Genomic DNA, 27,118 nt, shown 5'->3' on the forward strand with positions numbered 1-27,118 from the left:
TTAACTGCTTTCACATAGGATTTACAGTATTTAGCCTGTAAAAAAATAAATAGGGCAATGTTTATATGACCCCCTTACAAACAGGCCTACTTTTAGCTCATTCTTGTCTGCATAGACATTTTATACCTCCCGTGTGCATGCCGGGGATGAGTGGTAGTAGTGGTGTGCATGTGGGAGGGTGTCCATTTAAATAAATCCATTGAGAATATACACCATCAAAAATAAATCCATTATTAATTCATTAAGGCAGCTCCTAAGAAACATTAAAAGACTAGTAAAATGTATTTTCAAAATAATATTTTCAGTTTAATTAGGCCTATGTTACGGGTCTGTGCAACTATGGTTGCGCCATCCAAATGAAATCAATAGTTATTTTGTTCATTAAACAGATAAGACACACCTACCCGATCACAGTCAACACACATATTTTATAGTAAGAATATAATTTTTACATTTACATTTTAGTAATTTAGCAGACGCTCTTATCCAGAGCGACTTACAGGAGCAATTAGGGTTAAGTGCCTTGCTTAAGGGCACCGACAGATTTTTCACCTAGTCGGCTCGGGGATTAGAACCAGTGACCTTTCGGTTACTGGCACAACGCTCTTACCCACTAAGCTACCTGCCGCCCCATCACAGTCAACACGCATATTTTATAGTAAGAATATAATGGAATATAACAGAATAAATTACAACAAATAATTTTCCAACAACTTGTGTCACGGGAACGTGTGGAACCACTGTCATTACTTACACACACACACACAGTTGAAGTCGGAAGTTTACATACACCTTAGCCAAATACATTTAAACTCAGTTTTTCACAATTCCTGACATTTAATCCTAGTAAAAATTTCCTGTTGTAGGTCATTTAGGATCACCACTTTATTTTAAGAATGTGAAATGTCAGAATAATAGTAGAGAGAATTATTTATTTCAGCTTTTATTTCTTTCATCACATTCCAGTGGGTCAGAAGTTTATATACACTCAATTAGTATTTGGTAGCATTGCCTTTAAATTGTTTAACTTGGGTCAAACGTTTCAGGTAGCCTTCCACAAGCTTTCCACAATAAGTTAGGTAAATTTTGGCCCATTCCTCCTGACAGAGCTGGTGTAACTGAGTCAGGTTTGTAGGCATCCTTGCTCGCACACGCTTTTTCAGTTCTGCCCACACATTTTCTATAGGATTGAGGTCAGGGCTTTGTGATAGGCACTCCAATACCTTGACTTTGTTGTCCTTAAACCATTTTGCCACAACTTTGGAAGTATGCTTGGGGTCATTGTCCATTTGGAAGACCCATTTGCGACCAAGCTTTAACTTCCTGACTGATGTCTTGAGATGTTGCTTCAATATATCCACATAATTTTCCTTCCTCATGATGCCATCTATTTTGTGAAGTGCACCAGTCCCTCCTGCAGCAAAGCATCCCCACAGCATGATGCTGCCACCCCCGTGCTTCACGGTTGGGATGGTGTTTTTCAGCTTGCAAGCAATCCCCTTTTTCCTCCAAACATAACAATGGTCATTATGGCCAAACAGTTCTATTTTTGTTTCATCAGACCAGAGGACATTTCTCCAAAAAGTATGATCTTTGTCCCCATGTGCATTTGCAAATTGTAGTCTGGCTTTTTTGTGGCGGTTTTGGAGTAGTGGCTTCTTCCTTGCTGAGCAGCCTTTCAGGTTATGTCAATATAGGACTCGTTTTACTGTGGGCATAGATACTTTTGTACCTGTTTCCTCCAGCATCTTCACAAGGTCCTTTGCTGTTGTTCTGGGATTGATTTGCACTTTTCACACCAAAGTACGTTCATCTCTAGGAGACAGAACGCGTCTCCTTCCTGAGCAGTATGATGGCTGCGTGGTCCCATGGTGTTTGTGGAGGTCTACAATTTTCTTTCTGAGGTCTTTGCTGATTTCTTTTGATTTTCCCATGATGTCAAGCAAAGAGGCACTGAGTTTGAAGGTAGGCCTTGAAATACATCCACAGGTACACCTCCAATTGACTCAAATTATGTCAATTAGCCTATCAGAAACTTCTAAAGCCATGACATCATTTTCTGGAATTTTCCAAGCTGTTTAAAAGGCACAGTCAACTTAGTGTATGTAAACTTCTGACCCACTGGAATTGTGATACAATTAATTATAAGTGAAATAATCTGTCTGTAAACAATTGTTGGAAAGATTAGTTGTGTCATGCACAAACTACATGTCCTAACCGACTTGCCAAAACTATAGTTTGTTAACAAGAAATGTGTGGAGTGGTTGAAAAACAAGTTTTAATGACTCCATCCTAACTTCCGACTTCAACTGTACATACATACATATTAAAAAAGGGATATTTGAGACGGAGCCCAAGCCCATGCTCTTTCCTAACCTCACTCCGCTTTGTTAGGGAACAAGCGTAGGGTCTTACCTTCATCATGATAGAAAATATCAGCAATCCTATTTTCAAAAGCATGTGAGTTTCGTTCGTAGGTTTTTTCTTTTCTTTTTTTTTCTGGAGGGTAGATCAGCTTAATATTTACATTTACGTCATTTAGCAGACGCTCTTATCCAGAGCGACTTACAAATTGGTGCATTCACCTTATAGCCAGTGGGATAACCACTTTACAATAAATAAATAAAATGTTTTATTTTTTTTTGTTGGGGGGGTGGGGTAAGGGGTGGGATTACTTTATCCTATCCCAGGGTATTCCTTAAAGAGGTGGGGTTTCAAGTGTCTCCAGAAGGTGGTGAGTGACTCCGCTGTCCTGGCGTCGTGAGGGAGCTTGTTCCACCATTGGGGTGCCAGAGCAGCAAACAGTTTTGACTGGGCTGAGCGGGAACTGTGCTTCAGCAGATAGATAGTAACTTCCATCAATGTAATTGTCTGCATCACTTCCAATCCCCCATTATATATATATATATATATACACACACACACACAGTGGGGGAAAAAAGTATTTAGTCAGCCACCAATTGTGCAAGTTCTCTCACTTAAAAAGATGAGAGAGGCCTGTAATTTTCATCATAGGTACACGTCAACTATGACAGACAAAATGAGAAAAAAATTCCAGAAAATCACATTGTAGGATTTTTCATGAATTTATTTGCAAATTATGGTGGAAAATAAGTATTTGGTCAGTAACAAAAGTTTCTCAATACTTTGTTATATACCCTTTGTTGGCAATGACACAGGTCAAACGTTTTCTGTAAGTCTTCACAAGGTTTTCACACACTGTTGCTGGTATTTTGGCCCATTCCTCCATGCAGATCTCCTATAGAGCAGTGATGTTTTGGGGCTGTCGCTGGGCAACACAGACTTTCAACTCCCTCCAAAGATTTTCTATGGGGTTGAGATCTGGAGACTGGCTAGGCCACTCCAGGACCTTGAAATGCTTCTTACGAAGCCACTCCTTCGTTGCCCGGGCGGTGTGTTTGGGATCATTGTCATGCTGAAAGACCCAGCCACGTTTCATCTTCAATGCCCTTGCTGATGGAAGGAGGTTTTCACTCAAAATTTCATGATACATGGCCCCATTCATTCTTTCCTTTACACGGATCAGTCGTCCTGGTCCCTTTGCAGAAAAACAGCCCCAAAGCATGATGTTTCCACCTCCATGCTTCACAGTAGGTATGGTGTTCTTTGGATGCAACTCAGCATTCTTTGTCCTCCAAACACGACGAGTTGAGTTTTTACCAAAAAGTTATATTTTGGTTTCATCTGACCATATGACATTCTCCCAATCCTCTTCTGGATCATCCAAATGCACTCTAGCAAACTTCAGACGGGCCTGGACATGTACTGGCTTAAGCAGGGGGACACGTCTGGCACTGCAGGATTTGAGTCCCTGGCGGCGTAGTGTGTTACTGATGGTAGGCTTTGTTACTTTGGTCCCAGCTCTCTGCAGGTCATTCACTAGGTCCCCCGTGTGGTTCTGGGATTTTTGCTCACCGTTCTTGTGATCATTTTGACCCCACGGTGTGAGATCTTGCGTGGAGCCCCAGATCGAGGGAGATTATCAGTGGTCTTGTATGTCTTCCATTTCCTAATAATTGCTCCCACAGTTGATTTCTTCAAACCAAGCTGCTTACCTATTGCAGATTCAGTCTTCCCAGCCTGGTGCAGGTCTACAATTTTGTTTCTGGTGTCCTTTGACAGCTCTTTGGTCTTGGCCATAGTGGAGTTTGGAGTGTGACTGTTTGAGGTTGTGGACAGGTGTCTTTTATACTGATAACAAGTTCAAACAGGTGCCATTAATACAGGTAAAGAGTGGAGGACAGAGGAGCCTCTTAAAGAAGAAGTTACAGGTCTGTGAGAGCCAGAAATCTTGCTTGTTTGTAGGTGACCAAATACTTATTTTCCACCATAATTTGCAAATAAATTCATTAAAAGTCCTACAATGTGATATTCTGGATTTTTTTTTCTAAATTTGTCTGTCATAGTTGACGTGTACCTATGATGAAAATTACAGGCCTCTCTCATCTTTTTAAGTGGGATAACTTGCACAATTGGTGGCTGACTAAATACTTTTTTTCCCCACTGTATATATATATATATATATATATATATATATATATACATACACACACACACACACACACACACACACACACACACACACACACACACATATATATATATATTCCCCTTTATTACTTTCCAACCCCGCCACCCTTTCCCCACTTGGAGTAAACAAGTGAACAACAACGCCTAGGCCTCTACTTCCAGCCCATACCCACTATCTACATTTTATGGACACAGTCAATTTTACAATAATTACATTTTGTTTGTTCTTTCTCCTGAACTACTTCTACTCTCAACCTCTCCGATCATTTTCATGATGTCCATCCGGTTTGCTTCTATATGCCATATCTTTCTAACTGTGCTCCTTCACAAAAGCTCCCAACCTACAACCCATACACTTATTATGGACACAGCGTGCCTACATTATTAGTTATCTTGTTATTGTTAGTTGTTATTAGTCCCATCCTTCAATTCCATTCAACACCTCCCATCTATCTCTTAACACCATCCATATAGGATTTCTATTTGCCATATATATTTCAACTGTACTGTGATGTCTTACAAAAGTTCTGAACCTTTCTATTCTCATTGTTTCTACAGATAGTGAATTGAAAATAAACATTTTTGCTAATAGTATTATTATGTTATTGATCGATTGACTATGACTTTTCAGATCACCCAGTAGTGCTATCTGCAGGGTTAGCTCCAGGTAAATATTGCAATCCTTTAGACATTCCTGGACCTGTGTCCAAAAACAAGCTACAAATGGACAGTACCAAAACAAATGATCTAATGATTCTGTCTCTTCGCAGCAAAATCTGCAGAGCTGGGAAGATTGTATCCCCCATATAAATAACATTCTATTGGTAGCAAGAATTTTATATAATAATTTAAATTGAAAGATTCTAAGTTTTGAATCCGGTGTCGTTTTGCGTATCAGTTCATAAACACTATGCCATGGGATCGGTACGTCAAAAATCTCTTCCCAACTATTTTGCAATCTATATGGGACGGCTGTCAATCCTTTGGTCCTTAAATTAAACTGATATACTTTTTTATTTATCACAGTTTTCCTTAACCAATTATGTTCTTTAACGCAAGGCCGACAGACAAGTTCCTTACTTTCTCCTCCTTCCACTTTCCTCTTCCATTTTTGCGGTAAGGCTGCAATTATTTGGTTGTAATTTTGGGTAGAGCAGATATTTTCATATGTTTTTGTTAGCTGCATGTGCGACATAACTCCACCAGTCCTACCGATGATATCATTTACAAAGATTATACCTTTTTAAAAAATTGTGTAAAAAAAAATTGTTAGTTTTTTGTCAATTAGTATATTTGAGTTTAACCACAATATTTGTTGCATTATTTGTTCTGTCGTTTCTGGAGGATTAAATAGAAATTGCAACCAACTTTCTATGGCTTGTTTTAGAAATAGTGATATCTGGGAGATGATTTCCTTTTCAAATAACTCAAAGTGAGTGGTTGTAATCTGAATAAAGGGAAAAAGGCCATTCTTGAACATGGGGTGAGACAATGACTAATTTGCTAGAGAACCAGTGCGTATAACTTTTGTATGACTGAAGCTTTTAGTGATAGGTCTAATGCTTTAATATTCAATAATTTCTGTCCTCCGAATTCATATTCATTATATAAATAGGCCCGTTTAATTTTGTCTGGCTTGCCGTTCCAAATAAAATTGAATATTTTTTTCTCATATAATTTTAAAAAACTGTTCGATAGCCGTAGGCAAGACCATAAGCAAATAGGTAAACTGGGATAATACTAAAGAGTTAATCAGGGTGATTTTTCCACAAATTGACAGGCACCCACCTTTCCATGGTAGCAAGATCTTATCTATTTTTGCTAACTTTCTATTATAATTTATTGAAGTGAGATCATTTATTTCCTTTGGGATATGTATTCCGAGTATATCCACATCACCATCAGACCATTTTATTGGTAAACTACATGGCAATGTAAAAATTGTATTTTTTATTGATCCAATACGTAATATAGTACATTTGTCATAATTTGGTTGTAATCCAGAGAGGTTAGAAAATGTATCTAGATCCTCTATGAGGCTGTGGAGTGATTCTAGTTGTGGATTTAAAAGAAAACATGAATCATCAGCGTACAATGACACCTTTGTTTTTCAGCCCTGGATTTCTAATCCCCTGATATTATTGTTGGATCTGATTTTAATAGCCAACATCTCGATGGCCACAATAAATAGATATGCCGATAGTGGACAACCTTATTTCACTCCTCTTGACAGTTTAAAACTTTCTGAGAAATAGCCATTATTTACTATTTTACACCTAGTGTTACTATACATGATTTTGACCCATTTTATAAGAGATTCACCAAAATTGAAATGCTCCAGGCATTTATATATAAACCCCAGTCGTACTTTATGAAATGCCTTTTCGAAGTCTGCCAAGGCCTGGTTTCTCTGATTTTCCATAATGTTCTATTGTTTCCAAGACTTGCCTTATATTATCTCCAATGTATCTTCCATGTAAAAAACCTGTCTGATTAGAATGAATAATATCCGACAATACCTTTTTAATTCTATGCGCTATACATTTTGCATCACAACACTGAAGTGTAAGGGGCCTCCATTTTTTTTAAATGGACTGGATTTTTATATTTTCCACTTGTATCCTGTTTCAGTAATAATGAAATCAGACCTTCTTCATGAGTGTCTGATAATCTACCATTTACATAGGAGTGGTTAAAACATGCTAATAACGGTCCTCTTAGTATATCAAAAAAGGTTTGGTATACTTCGACTGGTATGCCATCCCTGGAGTTTTCCCGGACTTAAAGTATTTAATTGCATCCATTTCGTTCATACATTGCCTTCAGAAAGTATTCCGAGTATTTTCCCATTTTGTTGCGTTACAAAGTGGGCTTAAAATAGACTTAATTGGCATTTTTTTGTCAATGATCTACACAAAATACTCTAATTTCAAGTGGAAGAAAAATTCAAAAAATTGTAAAAAATTAAAATTAAAATAACAATAATAACCTGAGTCAATACATGTTAGAATCACCGTTGGCAGCGATTACAGCTGTCAGTCTTTCTGGGTAAGTCTCTAAGAGCTTTACACATCTGGATTGTGCAACATTTTCAGGTCTTGCCATATTTTCAAGCAGATTTAAGACAGCACTGTAACTGGGCCACTCAGTAACATTCTTGATTCATCTTGATAAGCAACTCCAGTTTAGATTTGGCCTTGTGTTTTAGGTTATTGTAATGCTGAAAGGTGAATTCATCTCCAAGTGTCTGGTGGAAAGATTTTCCTCTAGGATTTTGCCTGTACTTCGCTCCATTCCATTTCTTTTTTATCCTGAAAAACTCCCCAGTCCTTAATGATTACAAGCATACCCATAACATGATACTCAGTAATGTGTGGTTTTTGCAGTATTACTTTAGTGCCTTGTTGCAAACAGGATGCATGTTTTGGAATATATTCTATGCTTATTTTCACTCTGTCAATTAGGTTAGTGTTGTGGAGTAACTACAATGTTATTCTCCTATCACAGCCATTGTTTAAAAGTCACCATTGGCCTCATGGTGCAATCCCTGAGAAGTTTATTTCCGCTCCGGCAACTGAATTAGGAAGGAAGGACACCTCTATCTTTATAGTGACTAGGTGTAATTAATATATATATATATATATATATATATATATATATATATATATATTAATTATACCTAGTCACTATAAAGATAGAGGTGTCCTTCCTTCCTAATTCAGTTGCCGGAGCGGAAATAAACTTCTCAGGGATTTCCTTTATAGATCCTCTATTTCAGCCTCTGAGTGTGTGTATTTGATCCCCTGCTGATTTTATACGTTTGCCCACTGACAAAGAAATGATCAGTCTATAATTTTAATGGTAGGTTTATTTTAACAGTGAGAGACAGAATAACAACAAAAAAATCCAGAAAAACGAATGTCAAAAATGTTATAAATTGATTTGCATTTTAATGAGGGAAATAAGTATTTGACCCCTCTCAATCAGAAAGATTTCTGGCTCCCATGTGTCTGGCTCCCACACTCTTAAAGGGAGTGCTCCTAATCTCAGCTTGTTACCTGTATAAAAGACACCTGTCCACAGAAGCAATCAATCAATCAGATTGCAAACTCTACACCATGGCCAAGACCAAAGAGCTCTCCAATGGTCTCTCCAAGGATGTCAGGGACAAGATTGTAGACCTACACAAGGCTGGAATGGGCTACAAGACCATCGCCAAGCAGCTTGTTGAGAAGGTGACAACAGTTGGTGCGATTATTCGCAAATGGAAGAAATCACCTCGTGGAGTTGCAATGATCATGAGAACGGTGAGGAATCAGCCCAGAACTACACAGGAGGATCTTGTCAATGATCTCAAGGCAGCTGGGACCATAGTCACCAAGAAAACAATTGGTAACACACTACGCCGTGAAGGACTGAAATCCTGCAGCGCCCGCAAGGTCCCTCTGCTCAAGAAAGCACATATACATGCCCGTCTGAAGTTTGCCAATGAACATCTGAATGATTCAGAGGAGAACTGGGTGAAAGTGTTGTGGTCAGATGAGACCAAAATTGAGCTCTTTGGCATCAACTCAACTCGCCGTGTTTGGAGGAGGAGGAATGCTGCCTATGACCCCAAGAACACCATCCCCACCGTCAAACATGGAGGTGGAAACATTATGCTTTGGGGGTGTTTTTCTGCTAAGGGGACAGGACAACTTCACCACATCAAAGGGACGATAGACGGGGCCATGTACCGTCAAATCTTGGGTGAGAACCACCTTCCCTCAGCCAGGGCATTGAAAATGGGTCGTGGATGGGTATTCCAGCATGACAATGACCCAAAACACACGGCCAAGGCAACAAAGGAGTGGCTCAAGAAGAAGCACATTAAGGTCCTGGAGTGGCCTAGCCAGTCTCCAGACCTTAATCCCATAGAAAATCTGTGGAGGGAGCTGAAGGTTCGAGTTACCAATCGTCAGCCTCGAAACCTTAATGACTTGGAGAAGATCTGCAAAGAGGAGTGGGACAAAATCCCTCCTGAGATGTGTGCAAACCTGGTTGTCAACTACAAGAAACGTCTGACCTCTGTGATTGCCAACAAGGGTTTTGCCACTAAGTACTAAGTCATGTTTTGCAGAGGGGTCAAATACTTATTTCCCTCATTAAAATGCAAATCAATTTATAACATTTTTGACATGCTTTTTTCTGGATTTTGTTGTTGTTATTCTGTCTCTCACTGTTCAAATAAACCTACCATTAAAATTATAGACTGATCATTTCTTTGTCAGTGGGCAAATGTACAAAATCAGCAGGGGATCAAATACTTTTTTCCCTCACTGTATACTGTAGCCAAGAAAGTAATACTAAGTGTATGTTGTGTAGTAAGTTGTTAGTAGCCCATGTGCCTCACCCTAATAATTTGGTTCTGACTTGGTGGTGCACATGTAGCCTATAGCCTGTTTTAGAGAAATGTAATCATCGAATATTGTAAGAGCTTTCTTTGTCTGCTTATATGCCCCCTTTAATTATCCTGCGGTTCTGACTTGGTGTACAGGGAGAATACTGTAAGAACGGCCCATGTCCTGATAATCAAATTTTTTGATTGCACCTCGACTCACGATGGTTAAGTGCCCTCCACTTGTTGTAGGCCTAATGACAACTGCGGAATGTCATTACAATACACATAGGTGTTTTGTAACTGATGTCTCTTTCCATTCATCAAATTGCGGGTGCACAGTGCACTGTTGGGGTTTGGATGATGGAATTATTTAGTGAGTGGACGAACGTGCGTGGGTAGACTACAGGAGCGCCTTTTTGAAGTGATTGTTTGACAATCAGATGAAAACATCATGACTGGTTGTGTTTATGCCACATTAAAAGGTAATGCATGTTTAAAGTGATATGACAAATCTTTACTAGGCCTAGGCTATTAAGACCACAGAGATCATATATGAAATGATTAGGGATTCTATAGGCCTATTTAATTCTATGATTACACCTAGCATATAAAAAAAAAAGTGCACTTTTGGCTGTCCCTAGGCTAACGCATACAAAGCAGAACGACGACCGTTTCCAAATATTCTGTGGGACAAAAAAAAAAGTAATCCCAAAGTTGTCTGACTGCCCGCTTCTGCCCGCAGTATGACGACCGCACCGCAATGATCTCTGTTGCGACCCGCAGCCCTCTAACACACATCTCCACTCCCTAATATGTAAACTACATTAGATTACATTTTGTAAGAGGCCATACCAATGACAATTTTCTACTTCTTATGACTGTTCAACAAATGTGTGTAGGAGTGCTCAACAAATGTGTGTATCCATGTGGTTATTGTACCTGTATGGGCACAGACAACTGCTCTAGTACTGTACCTCGGTGGCTTTGTCGCTCAGGCCCCTGAGCAGCAGGGCAATGACGTGAACAGCAGCTCGCCGCACCTCTGCCTCCTTCTCTGTCTTTATCAGTGCCGTCAAACAGGTGCTCAACTAAGGAAGAACAAACATATACACAGATAAATACACACACTCAGAGGCTGAAATAGAGGATCTATAAAGGAGCAGTAAACTTGCCAAGGTTCAGAGTGCTGTGGTTACCGCTAGTGCACCGGGTTGATTAGCATATTGGTAGGATAGACAAACACACCGACGGCAGGCTGTGATGGACTGAGAGGGATTAGGCTGTAGCAGAGAGCAGAGGGCCATGGCTCTCATGAATAAGCATCCCTGTTACTCAGCCTGACAGAGATGCGTATTCATGAAGCAGAGTCTGCAGTGCACAGCCCTCGCTGACAGACCCCTGGCCATCAAAGCAGCTTTATTTAGGGCCCCGACCACTGCAGCAGGCAGACAGGCCTTCCACAAGCTGCCCAGACACACACACAGACACACACAATTTCTGTCAACTGGAGCGGACAAGCGTTTGAGTGAAGTGATTCCGGGCCCTCCCCCTCATCAGTGAAAAGCCTGATCTCAGCACTGGGGGAGGGGCTCTTTAGGAGAGGACACTCCAACACACAATACTGCTGAGCTGGGAGAAATCTGTCATGGGCAGAGGCACGGGCTGAAAGAGGGGCAGTAGGACAAGACAGCCACAGTTCAGTTCTCTCCCTCTGAAGAAAGTGAACCGTGAACTTTAAACTTGGGCAATACCTGCGGTAGAATGTCCATAGAGGTAGGGGTAGGAGTAGGAAGACCGGGGGGCAGGAGGGGGATAGGGGGAGCAGATAGCTGCCTAGTGGTGGCTATTCAGCAGCCTGATGATTTGCGAGTAGAAGCTATTGGCCAGTCTGTCAGTTTTTGCCATGATGCTCCTATACTTTCCGTGTCAGTGATGGAAGCGGGGAGAACAGGCCGTAGCTCAGGTGGCTGAGGTCCTTGATGATCTTCTTGGCCTTCCTGTGACACCTGGTGTAGTAGGTGTCCTTGAAGGTAAGCAGTGCACACCCAAAGGTGCGTTTGGCTAAGCGTACCACCCTGTGTAGAGCCTTGCGGTCAGCGGCGGTGGAGTTGCCGTACCAGGCTGTGATGCAGCCCGACAGTATGCCCTCGATGGTGCTCCTGTAGAACCCTAGGGGACAGGCCGAATTTCTTCAGCCTCTTGAGGTTGAAAAGTCGCTAGCTTGCCTTCTTCACCACAGTGTCCATGTGGTTTGACCATTTCAGCTTCTCGGAGATGTGTACAGCGAGGAACTTGACGTTTTTGACCATCTCCACGGCAGCCCCATTGATGAGGATGGGGGCGTGCCCAGCCTGAATCCTCCTGAAGTCCACAATTAGCTCCTTTGTTTTGCTGACATTTTGAAAGAGGTTGTTTACCTGGTACCATGCCGTCAGAGAGCATACCTCCTCTCTGTAGGCCGTCTCGTCATTGTTGGTAATCAGGCCTACTATGGTCATGTTGTCAGCTTACTTGATGATGGAGTTGGAACTGTGTGAGGCCATGCAGTCGTAGGTATACAGGGAGTACAGGAGGGGACTGAGGATGCACCCTTGTGGGGCCCCCGTGTTGAGGATCAGTGTGGAGGAGGTAATGTTGCCTACCTTCATCCCCCTGGGTCGGCCCGTCAGGAAGTCCAGGACGTAGTTGTGTAGGGAGGAGTTCAATCCCAGGGCCTTGAGCTTTGTGGTGAGCTTAGAGAGCACTATGGTATTGAAGGCCAAGCTGTAGTCGATGAACAGCATCCTCACATATGCATTCCTTTTGTCCAGGTGGGTGAGGGCAGTATGCAGTGCAATGGCGATTGCGTCGTCTGTGGATCTGTTGGGGCGGTAGGCTAGTTGGAGAGGGTTGAGCGTGTCTGGAAGGGAGGAAGTGATGTGGTCTTTGACTAGCCTCTTGAAGCACTTCATGATAACGGAAGTGAGTGTTGCGGGTCGGTAGTCATTCAGTTCAGTTACTTTCCCTTTCTTAGGCACAGGGATGGTAGTGGACATCTTGAAGCAGGTGGGGATAACGGCCTGAGCTAGAGAGAGATTGAAAATGTTCTAAAAACACAACAGCTAGCTGGTCTGCACATGCTCTGAGGGCACGGCTAGGGATGCCGTCTGTTAGCCTTGCGAGGGTTAACACGTTTGAATGACTTTCATATGTCCTACGTGGAGACAGTAAGCACGTAGCCCTCGTTGTCCTCAGGGGCTCAAAGTTGTTATGCTCGAAGCGTGAGAAAAATGTGTTTAGCTCGTCCGGCAGGGTGGCGTTGGTGTCTGCGACCTGACTGGCTTTCTTTTTGTAATTCATGATCGTTAGAAGCCCCTGCCACATGCTCCTTGTGTCCGACCCGCTGAACCGTCCCTCCACTTTGTCCCTATACTTGTGTCTGGCCACCTTGATCGATCTGCGTAGCTCGTATTTGTGCTGTTTAATCATACAAATTGTCCCCAATCACCTTGCCGTGTTTATAAGCAGCATCTCTCTCCTTCAGTTTCCCGATAACGCTGCCATCAATCCACAGATTTTGATTCGGATAAGTTTTAAAAGACACCATCAGTATCACATCTATGCATTTTTTTATGAATCCGGTGACTGAGTCGGCGTATTCATTGACGTTATCCCCAGAGGCGACACGGAACATGTTCCAATCCACGTGATCAAAACAGTCTACTGACATACTTAGAAACTATAGGCAAATAAACAGACAGACTATTGTTGTTTAACCATATGACATGGTTTACTAGTGGTCCTCACCTCCTGAGCCCAAGGCCCCAGGGCATAGTTGAGTCTCTGGCAGAGCTCTCCCAGGTTGGACAGGCAGCTAGCACGGACACTGCTGTCCTCGTCCCTCGTCCCCCTCAGGAAGACCCCGATCAGGGGCCGGCCATGGTGGGGCGCCAGGTCACCTGAAACACAGGAAGGAAGAAGATAAGGTTTGTCTTTGCATTAACGATTATCAATACTGTACTATTGGCTGCCAGCAAAACTGACTATTGGCTGCTGACAGTGTTGAGGAAACTTCCCCACGTCTGGTCTGTCCTCAAATGCACCTCAGGAGGACATGACATTACACTACCTGCCTAGTGGTCCAGCTGGTGAAGTTGTTTTAATCTATACAAAGAGCTGACTCATTGTTCTTTTGCAAAGGTGGTTGCTAAATCTGCGAAGAAACTAAAATAGAGAAGACGCTTTATTCCTTTCAGTGTGTGTAAGTGTGTGTGTGTGTGTGTATCTGTCTTACTAAGACAGCCCCCCACTGACAGTGCAAAACCTGCTCTATTTCAGAACATAAAGCAGTGGGAGCCATGGAGCTGGCCAGGTGACTGGGTGTCCAAGTAAGACCCAGTAAGGCCCAGATGGGTGGACTGGGCCGGTGTCCCTGCAGCAGAGTCTGCTGGCCCAGTCAGACAGACCCACCATGAGAGGTATCATTCAGCCTGCCCTGGCCTCCACCCTCCACCTTCCAGATACAGATGCAGTCTGTCCTCTGTTTACCCCTGCCATGTGCATTTGCATCATTTTGATTGGTCAAGAGTCAAGAGCAATTTTTGTATTATTATTTTACATTTCGACTATCCGGATATCTAAAAAAATCTAATGACATTATTTGAATAGTAAAATAATTTCAAAAAATGACCATCTGTAGTACAAAAATTGGATGGGGTGCTAATATTGTTTGATCATAATTCCGATTATGGGGTTTGGCGGACGGGGGTAGTTTCCCAGATGCATAAGAAAGGGGAGAGTGATCCAGAGGAGTGACAAAAGATTCCTGTGGATATCTAATGGGGTGACAAACCAGCTGTTGAACCAGCTGAGATGATGTTCTGTTAGGCTAGTGGAGCTGGTCTGTCTGGGTGCCTTTCACATCCAAGACAAGGGAGGGGAAGGGGGACATGCCGAATAACCCCTCACTTGTCCCGGGAAAATGGTACTATCAAGATCTGGCAGACAAAACCAGGGAGAGGGAAAAACCACAAACAAGGAATTCTATCAGAGAGGGATAGGTTTTGATACAGTCCCCTCAGTGTGGAACAAGCACTTACTCTGTTTTACGACTGTTTTATGACTTTGTAACTATAATTGGGCCCCATACACTGTTAACATAGACCAACACACATGTATGCATAATTGAAATGGAAACACTAACATGAGTAAGCAAATTCACAATCATTCATACACATGTCCCTCACAAAAAAGACTATGAATCTGTCAAATCCTAGTAAACTGTGTCACTGAGGCTAGCTGCAGATGCTTCCTTCTCTGTGTGCTCAAATCTACACACCAAAATATAATATTCTCATTGAGTTCATAAGTATATTGCTGGAGCCTCTCCCAGGATGTGTGGTGAGTAGATTTTTAGTAGATCAGCTAGCTGTGTTCATAACATTTACATTTTAGTCATTTAGCAGACGCTCTTATCCAGAGCGACTTACAGTTAGTGAGTGCATACATTTTCATAACAGTCCACTCACCCATAGCCCTGCTAGCCCTCATCAGCACCTCTCCAACCTTCAGCCGTGTCTCCAGGGACCTCTCCCTCTGAGAGGATGGACCACTCTGGTACTCTTCCTGCAGCCGCAGCAGGATCCTCTCAGGGAAGAAGTCAGCCAACACCGCCAGGCCTGCAGAGAGGGACACAGAGAATGGGTCACTGAGAAACCCTAAGCCCAACAAAACCTATATACCATGAAATGATTCCACTGCAAGTCAATGTCATTCCAGAAGATCAATTTCTAGGGCAAATTAGATGATACAACAGTTGTATCCTAGTTATACTTGCTACAACGTGGTAATGGAAAGCCAGCCGAAGCCAAAGGTTAATATCACCCCACAAAACTAGAGTAAAGACCAAAGGTTTACACATGTAAGGTTAAGCACCACCTGGAGCCCCTTGACTTCCTACCTTGAATGGCTGACAGATAAACAAACGTGTCCTCATGCTCCAAGTTCTCCAGGAAGAGCTGGAAGACAAAGCCATTAGAGGACACATTACACCAAAGCTGCTCAACTTTCCCATCTGAAATCCATACATTTCTTCATAGTGCGTATAATTTGTCCCAAAACAACCCCAACACAAAGAGAAGTACAATAGGATGGAGATTAAAGAGGATCCCCACCCCCCACCAGGTACTGGACCCCCTAGGCTGAGACGGTACGGGACGGGACGGGGGGGGGAGTGGTGCTCATTACACTGAATACTAAATGAGACCCAGACACAGTGCGATAATCCAGTCCCCTCAACCTCACCACCCTCAGCCAGATTAACAAGTCCCCATAGACCACACTGCAACGCCCAGGGTCTTTGATCAACTCCCCTCATCTATTAAACATCCTCTCCACCCAAACAGACAGCAGCACCCACAGAGGCTGGTATTGCTGCTACAGTCCGCGCCTCCAGGGCCTGCGTGAGGCTACGGTGTTAGAGGAAGACCCCTCTCAAGGGAGATGGAGGTCAGCAATGGAGGTAGAAAGATAGATACCACTGAGAGGGAACCTATTAAACCAATGACTGCACTGGGTCCCTTGGTTGATACATAGTCAGACCACTAAGTCATATTTTATAAGCAATACGCTATATCTACTGGTTCTCCACCGCTCTACTCACCGTGAGGATTTTCTCCTGATTCTGAAGAGCCTCCCTGTCTCCATTCTGTATGGCCCGGGTTAAGGTCCTCAGGGCCACTGCTCTGGTGGGGACCTCAGGATCACAGGCCCCAAGCAGGCAGTCCGAGAAGGCCCTACTGGGAGTGCCACTGGAGGGCTCACTGCTGCTACTGCTGTCACCCCTCCCTCTTGACTGCCCCCCATCAGGACCAGACACCGCTGCAGGACCCTGGCCAGCCCCAGATGATACCCTCTGGGATGGGAGAGTTTTCTGGCCCAGACTATCCCCATCACCGGATCTGCTCTGTGTTCTGAGGTTGGGGATGCAGGTCTGAATTGGGGCTCGGGTGTTAGGCGTTTGAGTAGTGTGTGTGCTGGGGTTGTTATTAAGGGGGTGTGAGTATAGTCTAGTTTGGGTCATGAAGTTTTTCTTAGTAGGCACTTTATTGTCCGTTTTGGGACTTCGATATTTAGTGGCTCGTGTCAAGTTGTCAGGTTGGTGGGCACCGTGTGTGGCAATGGCGGCTCGCAGGTCTGAGGCCAGCTCCTGGATGACCACCTCAGGGTGCCTCTGGGAAATCTCCTCCAGAGGTGGGAGGAGCCTGGACATCGAGGAGTAGTCCTCAGCACTCAGCTGCAACAAGAAGAGAGCGAGAGAGACATCAAAACAAAATGCCACATATAATACAGTATGATACCATACACATCTACAGTAGTATCAATGGTAAAGCCTGTTGCCTGAACAGAATGGTGTGTGTTCCCTAGCAGTGTGTGCAGTACCGGTGAGGGTCCTGAGAGCAGGGTGGCCACCAGGCCCATTCCCATACTGAGAGTCTGGGTCTCCACTGGACCCTCAGCAGCCCGGACCTGGTCCAAACCCACACAGGCCCTCTGCAGCATGGCCACAATGAATTCCACCACCTGGGAGTGGACACACAGACAGACAGATGTATCAGACACAAGACGAACAGACAGCTGCATGTATACAAACCACACATTTCCTACCACTAGGTGTATATTAAATAGTGCTATTAAATTCTCACACCCACAGATTTAAACATAAAAACGTTTTAACATTTCTCAGCAAAAAACCCTGGCCGAGGGCCCTCGAGATAAAATAGCTAAAAATACTGCTTATCAACTGAACTGAAGCCAGTTTATCAGAGAAGTTTCCTAATCTGAGAGTGAATGGTTTTCCTCAGGCAAAATGGCATAGCATTAGCCCTGGGTCTTTTACCTAATCAGAGATAGACCACTCTATTATTAGAGCTCTTAAAGTATTACTCTACATGCCCTCATTCCTTAATAAGGAGACCCAGAGGACCAGTGTTCTGTAAAGCCCTGATGCTGAGGGAAAGACACACAGACTTAAAGTTAAAGTTTGATAAAAGCTAATCAGAAAACTACAAGTGGAGAGATGGTGAACATAAACTGAGAAAATAACATAAATGATGGAAGACTGAAGCTTTATTGTTGGAGATAAATAGTTAAGCAGTGAAAAGCAAATACTCAAGTCAATCAACTGTTGGCATCTGACATGATCCAATCTTGAACAGGAGCAAGGTTCACGAGTTTATCTGTGGGGTGTATACTAGTAGTTACCTGGGTTGGCTTGCGCAGCATCAGGGTGTGTGGTAGGGCCTCACACATGACAGCCAGCACCTGCAGTAGAGCCAGCTTCTGACCCCGCCCTGTGACTTTCCCTAACATATGCTGCTCCAGCTGCAGTAGTGTCATGGCTGACGTGTCCTCTTCCTCCTCCTCTTCCTCCTCCTCTGCAGCCCAGCAAGTCAGCGCCTGCCAGGGAAGAGAGCATCCATATTTACAGACCAACCCCACCTGAGGAATGGAGCAGGACAATAATGGCCAAAGCCATATGCTGCCTCTCTGTACGTGTCTATGTGTGGTACAGTAGCTACCTGCAGCAGCTCCAGGAAGAAGTCTCCAGGCAGGTCGCTGTCCTTCATCTCAGCCAGCAGCTGGGCCAGACACTCCACCCTCCACTGCTCCCCAGACACCCTCTCATACAGAGCGTCATCCTCATCACTGAGACATGAAGGGTAGAGGAGACCGACACACATAATGGGAGATGATTGTATATTTAAATGTTTTGTCCTTCCTTGGAATAATCGATGATCTAACATGACTGGATAGGTGCATTTGCAGTTTCCACTACATTACATGAATCACTCCCAGTCATCAGATCAGTGATAACAACCCCTCCGCCCAATTAAGGGGTTTTACTAGCATCTTCTTCTCATATGGGAGCATTGGGGACCAGTAATTGTGTGATGTTGAATGCCAGTCACCTGATGGTCTCTGAGGGGGTAAGCTGTGCCCCTCCCTCACTACCAGGGGTGAAATGGAAGCCAGAAGCCACCCCGCCTGCCCCTCCATCCATGGCACACAGCTGCTGTAGGGTTGAGAGGGCCACAGGAAGCTCAGAGTGGCCCAAGTACCAGAGCAGGATCTCCTGACAGGGGGCGCTGTGGAGCACACAAAATACACATCATACACAGGGAAAAGTTAGAAACGACCTAAAAGCAGAAAGGACCTGATCCATGACAAGATACAGGTGAAACCATTGTTATATTGCTGAAGTGACCATCACAAATAGGGCTTACTGAGACTGGAAACAGCTATATAGTAATAGCCAGATACAGAAATACTCAGCAGTAGAAGCATTTCAAAAACAGAACTGACCGTAGGTGGGAAGCATTCTTTTTGGTGAAGCAGTACAGATCGAAGAGAACAGGAATCACTTCTCCCAGAACCTTTAGCAAAGGAGCAGACGGGCTGTTCCCCACCACACAGATCTGAGAGAAATGGAAGGAGAGAGTGATACAGTACATCTCTAGGTTTGGCCTATACAGTACATGGTTGAGTTAATAGTCTGTGTTCCACTCACCTTAAATATGTCCTCCACACAGCGCGTCAGCTCCCATTCTTCCACTGTGACCTGGGTTTGACCCTCCCCTGACAAATACAGACATACTCAGTGCCTGGAGCCACCCAAACTGTCATCCACAGGGCTGTGTCTGAACCTAGAGATTCATGTTCAGCACCACGTCAGCAAGCACTTACAGCCAGCAGATATCATTAATCGTAAACCAGAATTTCACTAGCTTAAAAAAATTATGAATTGAGCGAGGGAAAATACCTACAGAATAGAGGATAATTGTTTTCACAAACACATAATACATGTCCTACGTATATGCTTAGGAAGGCCACCAAAAATTCTGAAATTTCCATCCCCAACTATAACATTTTCCGTCTAGATAGAACTGCCAAAGGGGGTGGAGTTGCAATCTACTGTAGAGATAGCCTGCAGAGCTCCATCATACTATCCAGGTCTGTGCCCAAACAGTTTGAGCTTCTACTTCTAAAAATCCACCTTTCCAGAAATAAATCTCTCACTGTTGCCGCTTGCTACAGACCCCCCTCAGCCCCCAGCTGTGCCCTGGACACCATATGTGAATTGATTGCCCCCATCTATCCTCAGAGTTCGTACTGCTTGGTGACCTAAATTGGGATATGCTTAACACCCCGGCCATCCTACAATCTAAACTAGATGCCCTCAATCTCACACAAATTATCAACGAACCTACCAGGTACAACCCTAAATCCGTAAACATGGGTACCCTCATAGATATCATCCTGACTAACTTACCCTCTAAATACACCTCCGCTGTCTTCAACCAGGATCTCAGCGATCACTGCCTTATTGCCTGCGTCCGTAACGGGTCCGCGGTCAAACGACCACCCCTCATCACTGTCAAACGCTCCCAAAAACACTTCAGCGAGCAGGCCTTCCTAATTGACCTGGCCCAGGTATCCTGGATGGATATAGATCTCATTCCGTCAGTAGAGGATGCCTGGTTGTTCTTTAAAAGTAATTTCCTCTCAATCTTAAATAGACATGCCCCATTCAAAAAATACAGAACTAAGAACAGATATAGCCCCTGGTTCTCCTCAGACTTGACTGCCCTTGACCAACACAAAAACATCCTGTGGCGTACTGCACTAGCATCAAATAGCCCCCGTGATATGCAACTTTTCAGGGAAGTTAGGAACCAATATACACAAGCAGTTAGGAAAGCAAAGGCTAACTTTTTCAAACAGAAATTTGCATCCTGTAGCACTAACTCCAAAAAGTTTTGGGACACTGTAAAGTCCATGGAAAATAAGAGCACTTCCTCCCAGCTGCCCACTGCACTGAGGCTAGGAAACACTATCACCACCGATAAATCTACAATAATCGAGAATTTCAACAAGCATTTTGCTACGGCTGGCCATGCTTTCCACCTGGCTACCACTACCCCGGCCACCAGCTCTGCACCCTCCGCTGCAACTTGCCCATGCCCCCCCGCTTCTCCTTCACACAAATCCAGACAGCTGATGTTCTAAAAGAGCTGCAAAATCTGGACCCCTACAAATCATCTGGGCTAGACAATCTGGACCCTTTCTTTCTAAAACTAGCCGCGAAATTGTCGCAACCCCTATTACTAGCCTGTTCAACCTCTCTTTCGTAACGTCTGAGATCCCCAGAGATTGGAAAGCTGCCGCGGTCATCCCCCTCTTCAAAGGGGGTGACACTCTAGATCCAAACTGTTACAGACCCATATCCATCCTCCCTGCCTTTCAAAAAGTTTTTGAAAGCCAAGTCAACAAACAGATCACCGACCATTTCGAATCCCACCGTACCTTCTCCGCTATGCAATCCGGTTTCCGAGCTGGTCATGGGTGCACTTCAGCCACGCTCAAGGTCCTAAATGATATTATAACCGCGATCGATAATAGACAGTACTGTGCAGCCGTTTTCATTGACCTGGCCAAGGCTTTCGACTCTGTCAACCACCGCATTCTTATTGGCAGACTAAATAGCCTTGGTTTCTCAAATGACTGCCTCGCCTGGTTCACCAACTACTTCTCAGATAGAGTTCAATGTGTCAAATCGGAGGGCCTGTTGTCTGGACCTATGGCAGTCTCTATGGGGGTGCCACAGGGTTCAATTCTTGGGCCAACTCTTTTCTCTGTGTATATCAATGACGTCGCTCTTGCTGCTGGTGACTCTCAGATCCACCTCTACGCAGACGACACCATTTTGTATACATCTGGCCCTTCATTGGACACTGTGTTAACAAACCTCCAAACGAGCTTCAATTCCATACAACACTCCTTCAGTAGCCTCCAACTGCTCTTAAACACTAGTAAAACTAAATGCATGCTCTTCAACCGAACGCTGCTAGCACCCGCCCACCCGACTAGAATCACTACTCTAGACGGGTCTGACCTAGAGTATGTGGACAACTACAAATATCTAGGTGTCTGGTTAGACTGTAAACTCTCCTTCCAGACTCACATTAAGAATCTCCAATCCAAAGTTAAATCTAGAATCGGTTTCCTATTTCGCAACAAAGCCTCCTTCACTCATGCTGCCAAACATGCCCTCGTAAAACTGACTATCCTACCGATCCTTGACTTCGGCGATGTCATTTACAAAATAGCCTCCAACACTCTACTCAGCAAATTGGATGTTGTCTATCACAGTGCCATCCGTTTTGTCTCCAAAGCCCCATATAATACCCACCACTGTGACCTGTACGCTCTTGTTGGCTGGTCCTCACTACATATTCGTCGCCAAACCCACTGGCTCCAGGCCATCTATAAATCACTGCTAGGCAAATCCCCGCCTTATCTTAGCTCATTGGTCACCATAGCAACACCCACCCGTAGTCTGCGCTCCAGCGGGTATATCTCACTGGTCATCCCCAAAGCCAACACCTCCTTTGGCCGCAATTCCTTCCAGTTCTCTGCTGCCAATGACTGGAACAAATTGCAAAAATCTCTGAAGCTGGAGACACTTATCTCCCTCACTAACTTTAAGCATCAGTTGTCAGAGCACCTTACCGATCACTGCACCTGTACACAGCCCATCTGAAATTAGCCCGCCCAACTACCTCATCCCTATATTGTTATTTATTTTGCTCATTTGTACCCCAGTATCTCTATTTGCACATCATCTCTTGCACATCATTCCAGTGTTAATACTAAATTGTAATTATTTTGCACTATAGCCTATTTTATTGCCTTACCTCCATAACTTGCTAAATTTGCACACTGTATATTATATGTATTTCTGTTGTATTTTTGACTTTGTTTTGTTTTACCCCATATGTAACTCTGTGTTGTTGTTTTTATCGCACTGCTTTGCTTTATCTTGGCCAGGTCGCAGTTGTAAATGAGAACTTGTTCTCAACTGGTTTACCTGGTTAAATAAAGGTGAAATAAAAAAATAAAATAAATAAAAAATATGTCAGAGCAGCAGCCAGCCCACAGGCCTGTTAACAGCAGGGGGAGATCCATATTCAACTAGCCCAACTTTATGGAGTGCTCCTCAAGCAACACCACGAATTTACACACACAGGCATCCATACATGTACACACACATGCACACAAATCCAAAACACACAGACACACATACAGGCACACATTCAGACGCACACACACACACCAAGTAAATACCAAGTGTCATTTTCAGAGCGGTAAGGACATTGACCGTTCTGAAAGCCAGTGGAGTCTTTCTCTGCAGCAGTGTCAATTTCCCTGATGCACAGACCAAATCATTTCGATAGAAAGCGGTGAGCAGCTGCAATCAGCTCTGCAAGCTAACAGTGGTGGTTCTTTTTCGGTTATATATCCTACAGAAGTTGTAATTTTTAACAAACCAACATACACTACATGACCAAAGGTATGTGGACACCTGCTTGAACATCGTATTCCAAAATCATGGCCATTAATATGGAGTTCATCCCCCCTTCGCTGCTATAACAGCCTCCACTCTTCTGGGAAGGCTTTCCACTAGATGTTGGAACATTGCTGCGGGGACTTGCTTCCATTCAGCCACGAGCATTAGTGTGGTTGGGCACTGATGTTGGCCGATTAGGCCTGGCCCGCAGTCAGCGTTCCAATTCATCCCAAAGGTGTTCGATGGGGTTGAGGTCAGGGCTCTGTGCAGGACAGTCAAATTCTTCAACACTGATTTCAACAAACCATTTCTGTATGGACCTCGCTTTGTGCACGGGGGCATTGTCATGCTGAAACAGGAAAGGGCCATCCCCAAACTGTTGCCACAAAGTTGGAAGCACAGAATCGTCTAGAATGTCATTGTATGCTGTAGCGTTAAGATTTCCCTTCACTAGAACTAAGGGGCCTAGCCCGAACCATGAAAAACAGCCCCAGACCATTATTCCTCCTCCACCAAATTTTACAGTTGGCACTATACATTTGGGCAGGTAGCATTCTCCTGGCATCCGCCAAACCCAGATTTGTCCGCTGGACTGCCAGATGGTTAAGCATGACTCATCCCTCCAGAGAATGCATTTCCACTGCTCCGACGCTTGGCATTGCGCATGGTGATCTTAGGCTTGTGTGCAGCTGCTCGGCCATGTAAACCCATTTCATGAAGCTACCGACAAACATTTATTGTGCTGACGTTGCTTCCAGAGGCAGTTTGGAACTCTGTAGTGATTGTTGCAACCGAGGTAGGACGATTTTTATGCGCTACGCGCTTCAGCGGTCCCATTCCTTGAGCTTGTGTGGCCTACCACTTCTTTGCTAAGCCGTTGTTGCTCCTAGACGTTGCCACTTCCCAATAACAGCACTTACAGTTGACCGGGGAAGCTCTAGCAGGGCAGAAGTTTAACAAACTGACTTGTTGGAAAGGTGGCATCCTATGATGGTGCCAAATTGAAAATCACTGAGCTCTTCAGTACGGGCCATTCTACTGCCAATGTTTGTCTATGGAGATTGCATGGCTGTGTGCTCTATTTTATATACCTGTCAGCAACGGGTCTGGCTGAAATAGCTAAATCCACTCATTTGAAGGGGTGTCCACATACTTTGTATATATAGTGTAGGTAACTAATTAGTACATTTGTTCTCTCAGAGATACTGCACAGCTTGCACTGACCTGTCATCTGACCACAGCGGTGAAGGGAGCTGAAGAGGGGAGTGAGCAGGTACTGCAGTGCAAACTCTGGGCGGTCCTGCACCATGGTGAGAGCTGCCCTGGTGGCCACACGCTGGAACTGCTGAGCTGTCAGCTTGTCTCTGAAGTGCAGGAGCTCCAGAATCTGACCATTATGAGAGAATATTACTACCAAAATGAATCTAGAGATTATTATGACTTTTATGCCGGTATGTATAGCAAGTTCAATTTCCATAAATCTTTAAAAACATGACAGGTTTACCTGGGGGCAAACCTGGCTGTAGTAGCTGTCTGGAGATAGAGACTGCTGAGGGCAGGCTGCTAGGATCCTGGCTACACCATCACATTTCCTCCAGTCAGACTCTCCTCCTGTTAGAGAGGGAGGGAACAAAAAGTGAAACTGCTTTATTATAAAGCAGGTAAGAATGACACTTATGGCTCATTCATCACAACTGATAATACCTAAGAGTTTGGTAGAGATGTTTCTTGCCCATCTCTTTCTCATGGCTTGGCTATCTCAGGGTTTTCTAAATGTTCCCCCCACGTCTACAGCTGAGCTCACCTGCGCCTCCCTCCAGGATAGCCCTCACCACAGACTGGACTCCATTGGGCTGCATCAGCCTCTCAGACAGCAGCTTCCCACACAGACACCTCAGCCATGGGGTAGCCTGACTCAGATGGCTCCTATTGCCACCACTAGTACCAGGGCTTGGAGGGGCCTGGAAGGACAGAGAGACATTTACATTTTAGTCATTTAGCAGATGCTCTTATCCAGAGCGACTTACTTAGTGCATTCATCTTAAGATAGCTAGGTGAGACAACCACATTAGTTGTAGTAAGTACATTTAGCCTCAATAAATAAGTTATCAGCAAAGTCAGTGCTAGTAGGAAAAGACAAGTAGAGGGGGTAAGACTGAGATGTCTTATTTAATGGCCCGGTGCAGTCAAAAACGTGATTTTCCTGTGTTTTATATATATTTCCACACTATGAGGTTGGAATAATACTGTGAAAAGTATGATAATGCCCTTTTAGTGTAAGAGCTGTTTGGAGTTTTGGCCTGCCTGGTGAACTCACCAGGCGGTAAATTAGTTAAACTAATAAGAAAGAGTTCTAAACCTCTTTGCCAATAACAGCTAGTTCCACATTTACTGCATTGGAAGAACAGTGCAGAAAAGAACCTCCACAGACAGTTCTCTCTCTTGATATGATCAAAATGAAAGAAAGGCCGCTCAGGCGTTTCTTTTACGCCTGCTACATTATGTTACACCAGAGTAGACAGACACAGCACCATATACAAGTACACAGAGGAAAACATACTGATACGTAATGATGTACAGACACTTCACTGCGCTCTACCTGTTTGGGACCACCTTGGAGAATAAGCAACTCTTTGATAACGATTGGCTGGTAGACTTTCCCCAAGAGTTTTTGAAGGGCCTCCCTGCAGTTCTTGCGTTCCTCCTTACTGAGCTCCTACATTATCAAAAGGGTGATCATATGGATTTAGCGATGATGCAAAAACAGCTGAGCCTGCTTGTTCCTCTGCTTAATACTTACACCATCTAGTGGAAAAAGGGTGTTATTACAATCATCTCTTTCACAAGTTGGATAACTGACTTCATATGGCAAATAGGCAAAACGGGCAACTACATGGGCATCTTATTTTGCTGAACTACTGATATCAAGGTATAATAATACCATTCATATTCAACATCGTCAGGCTGGAACAGTGAATTACCTTCTCTTCCTTAGTGGTGCCTTTCTCTGGGCGGTGGGGGCGGTATCCTAGATGGCATAGCGCTGCCATGACATCTCCCAGGTGGCGAGTGTAGACCATGGTGGCCAGTGATGACAGCACAGACAGCTCCAGCAGAACAGCAGTGGTGGTCAGGAGACGGCGCTCAGGGACAGGGGCCACATCGTGACACACCAACCCCTCCACCATCTTCCCAAACGCTGACCTGCGCCCCAGGGGCACCCCCACCCCCGGGGCCAGGTAGGGGCAGAGGCCCAGCGAGACAACAAATTGAAGAGCTGCACCAAGTGTCTTCTGTTGGGCCACGCTCAGCACGTCAGGAGGCAGTGGAGGGGCCATCTCAGGGGTCCGCAGTCTGGACTTAGCAGGCCTGGGGGCTTGGTTGAAGAGCTCTAGCTGGAGAGTGAGGTTACGGGCCAGGCTTAGCAACAGCAGCAGACACTCCTGGACAAAGCTCCATGTGACGTCCTCTGTATCGGTGCAGATCCAGGGCACCCCAGCTCTCACCTCCTCCCGCAGGCTGCGCACCTCGTCCAGGCCCTTCTCTGTCTGCAGACGCTCCTCCAGCAGGGCCTGGTTGGCTTGGAGTGCAGCCGTCAGTGCCTCCTGTTCAGTGTGTTGAGTACCATGCACTGTGGTCTCTGGAGGGGACACATAGGGTCAGCAGACACACATACACACAGACAGATTTAGTCAAAGCCCATTGATTGAGCTGATTTACCAAGCTAGCTAGTTACAGCGCTTTTTCTTCTGACATGGACAAAATGAAATGCAGTATAGCAGATCAAATGGATCAAATTA

The 27,118-nt window shown here is 44.3% G+C and overlaps 1 protein-coding gene across 1 annotated transcript in view; it reads right to left on the reverse strand.

The window, feature by feature from the left end:
- LOC121531827 (transport and Golgi organization protein 6 homolog) overlaps positions 1-27,118 on the reverse strand; it is a 30,483-nt gene that overhangs the window by 3,069 nt on the left and 296 nt on the right. The window contains exons 2-17 of the mRNA XM_041837311.2: positions 26,300-26,958; positions 25,918-26,034; positions 25,123-25,279; positions 24,823-24,929; positions 24,543-24,705; positions 19,479-19,546; positions 19,274-19,386; positions 18,880-19,056; positions 18,490-18,616; positions 18,173-18,367; positions 17,351-17,491; positions 16,572-17,204; positions 15,870-15,927; positions 15,439-15,588; positions 13,718-13,869; positions 10,906-11,019 (exon numbers count right to left, since the gene is read on the reverse strand). Of these exons, the coding sequence (XP_041693245.1) occupies positions 10,906-11,019; positions 13,718-13,869; positions 15,439-15,588; positions 15,870-15,927; positions 16,572-17,204; positions 17,351-17,491; positions 18,173-18,367; positions 18,490-18,616; positions 18,880-19,056; positions 19,274-19,386; positions 19,479-19,546; positions 24,543-24,705; positions 24,823-24,929; positions 25,123-25,279; positions 25,918-26,034; positions 26,300-26,958 (3,131 nt within the window). The remainder of the gene's footprint in view (positions 1-10,905; positions 11,020-13,717; positions 13,870-15,438; positions 15,589-15,869; positions 15,928-16,571; positions 17,205-17,350; positions 17,492-18,172; positions 18,368-18,489; positions 18,617-18,879; positions 19,057-19,273; positions 19,387-19,478; positions 19,547-24,542; positions 24,706-24,822; positions 24,930-25,122; positions 25,280-25,917; positions 26,035-26,299; positions 26,959-27,118) is intronic.

The sequence above is a fragment of the Coregonus clupeaformis genome, chromosome 19, assembly GCF_020615455.1.
Source record: "Coregonus clupeaformis isolate EN_2021a chromosome 19, ASM2061545v1, whole genome shotgun sequence".
Taxonomy (NCBI): Eukaryota; Metazoa; Chordata; class Actinopteri; order Salmoniformes; family Salmonidae; genus Coregonus; species Coregonus clupeaformis.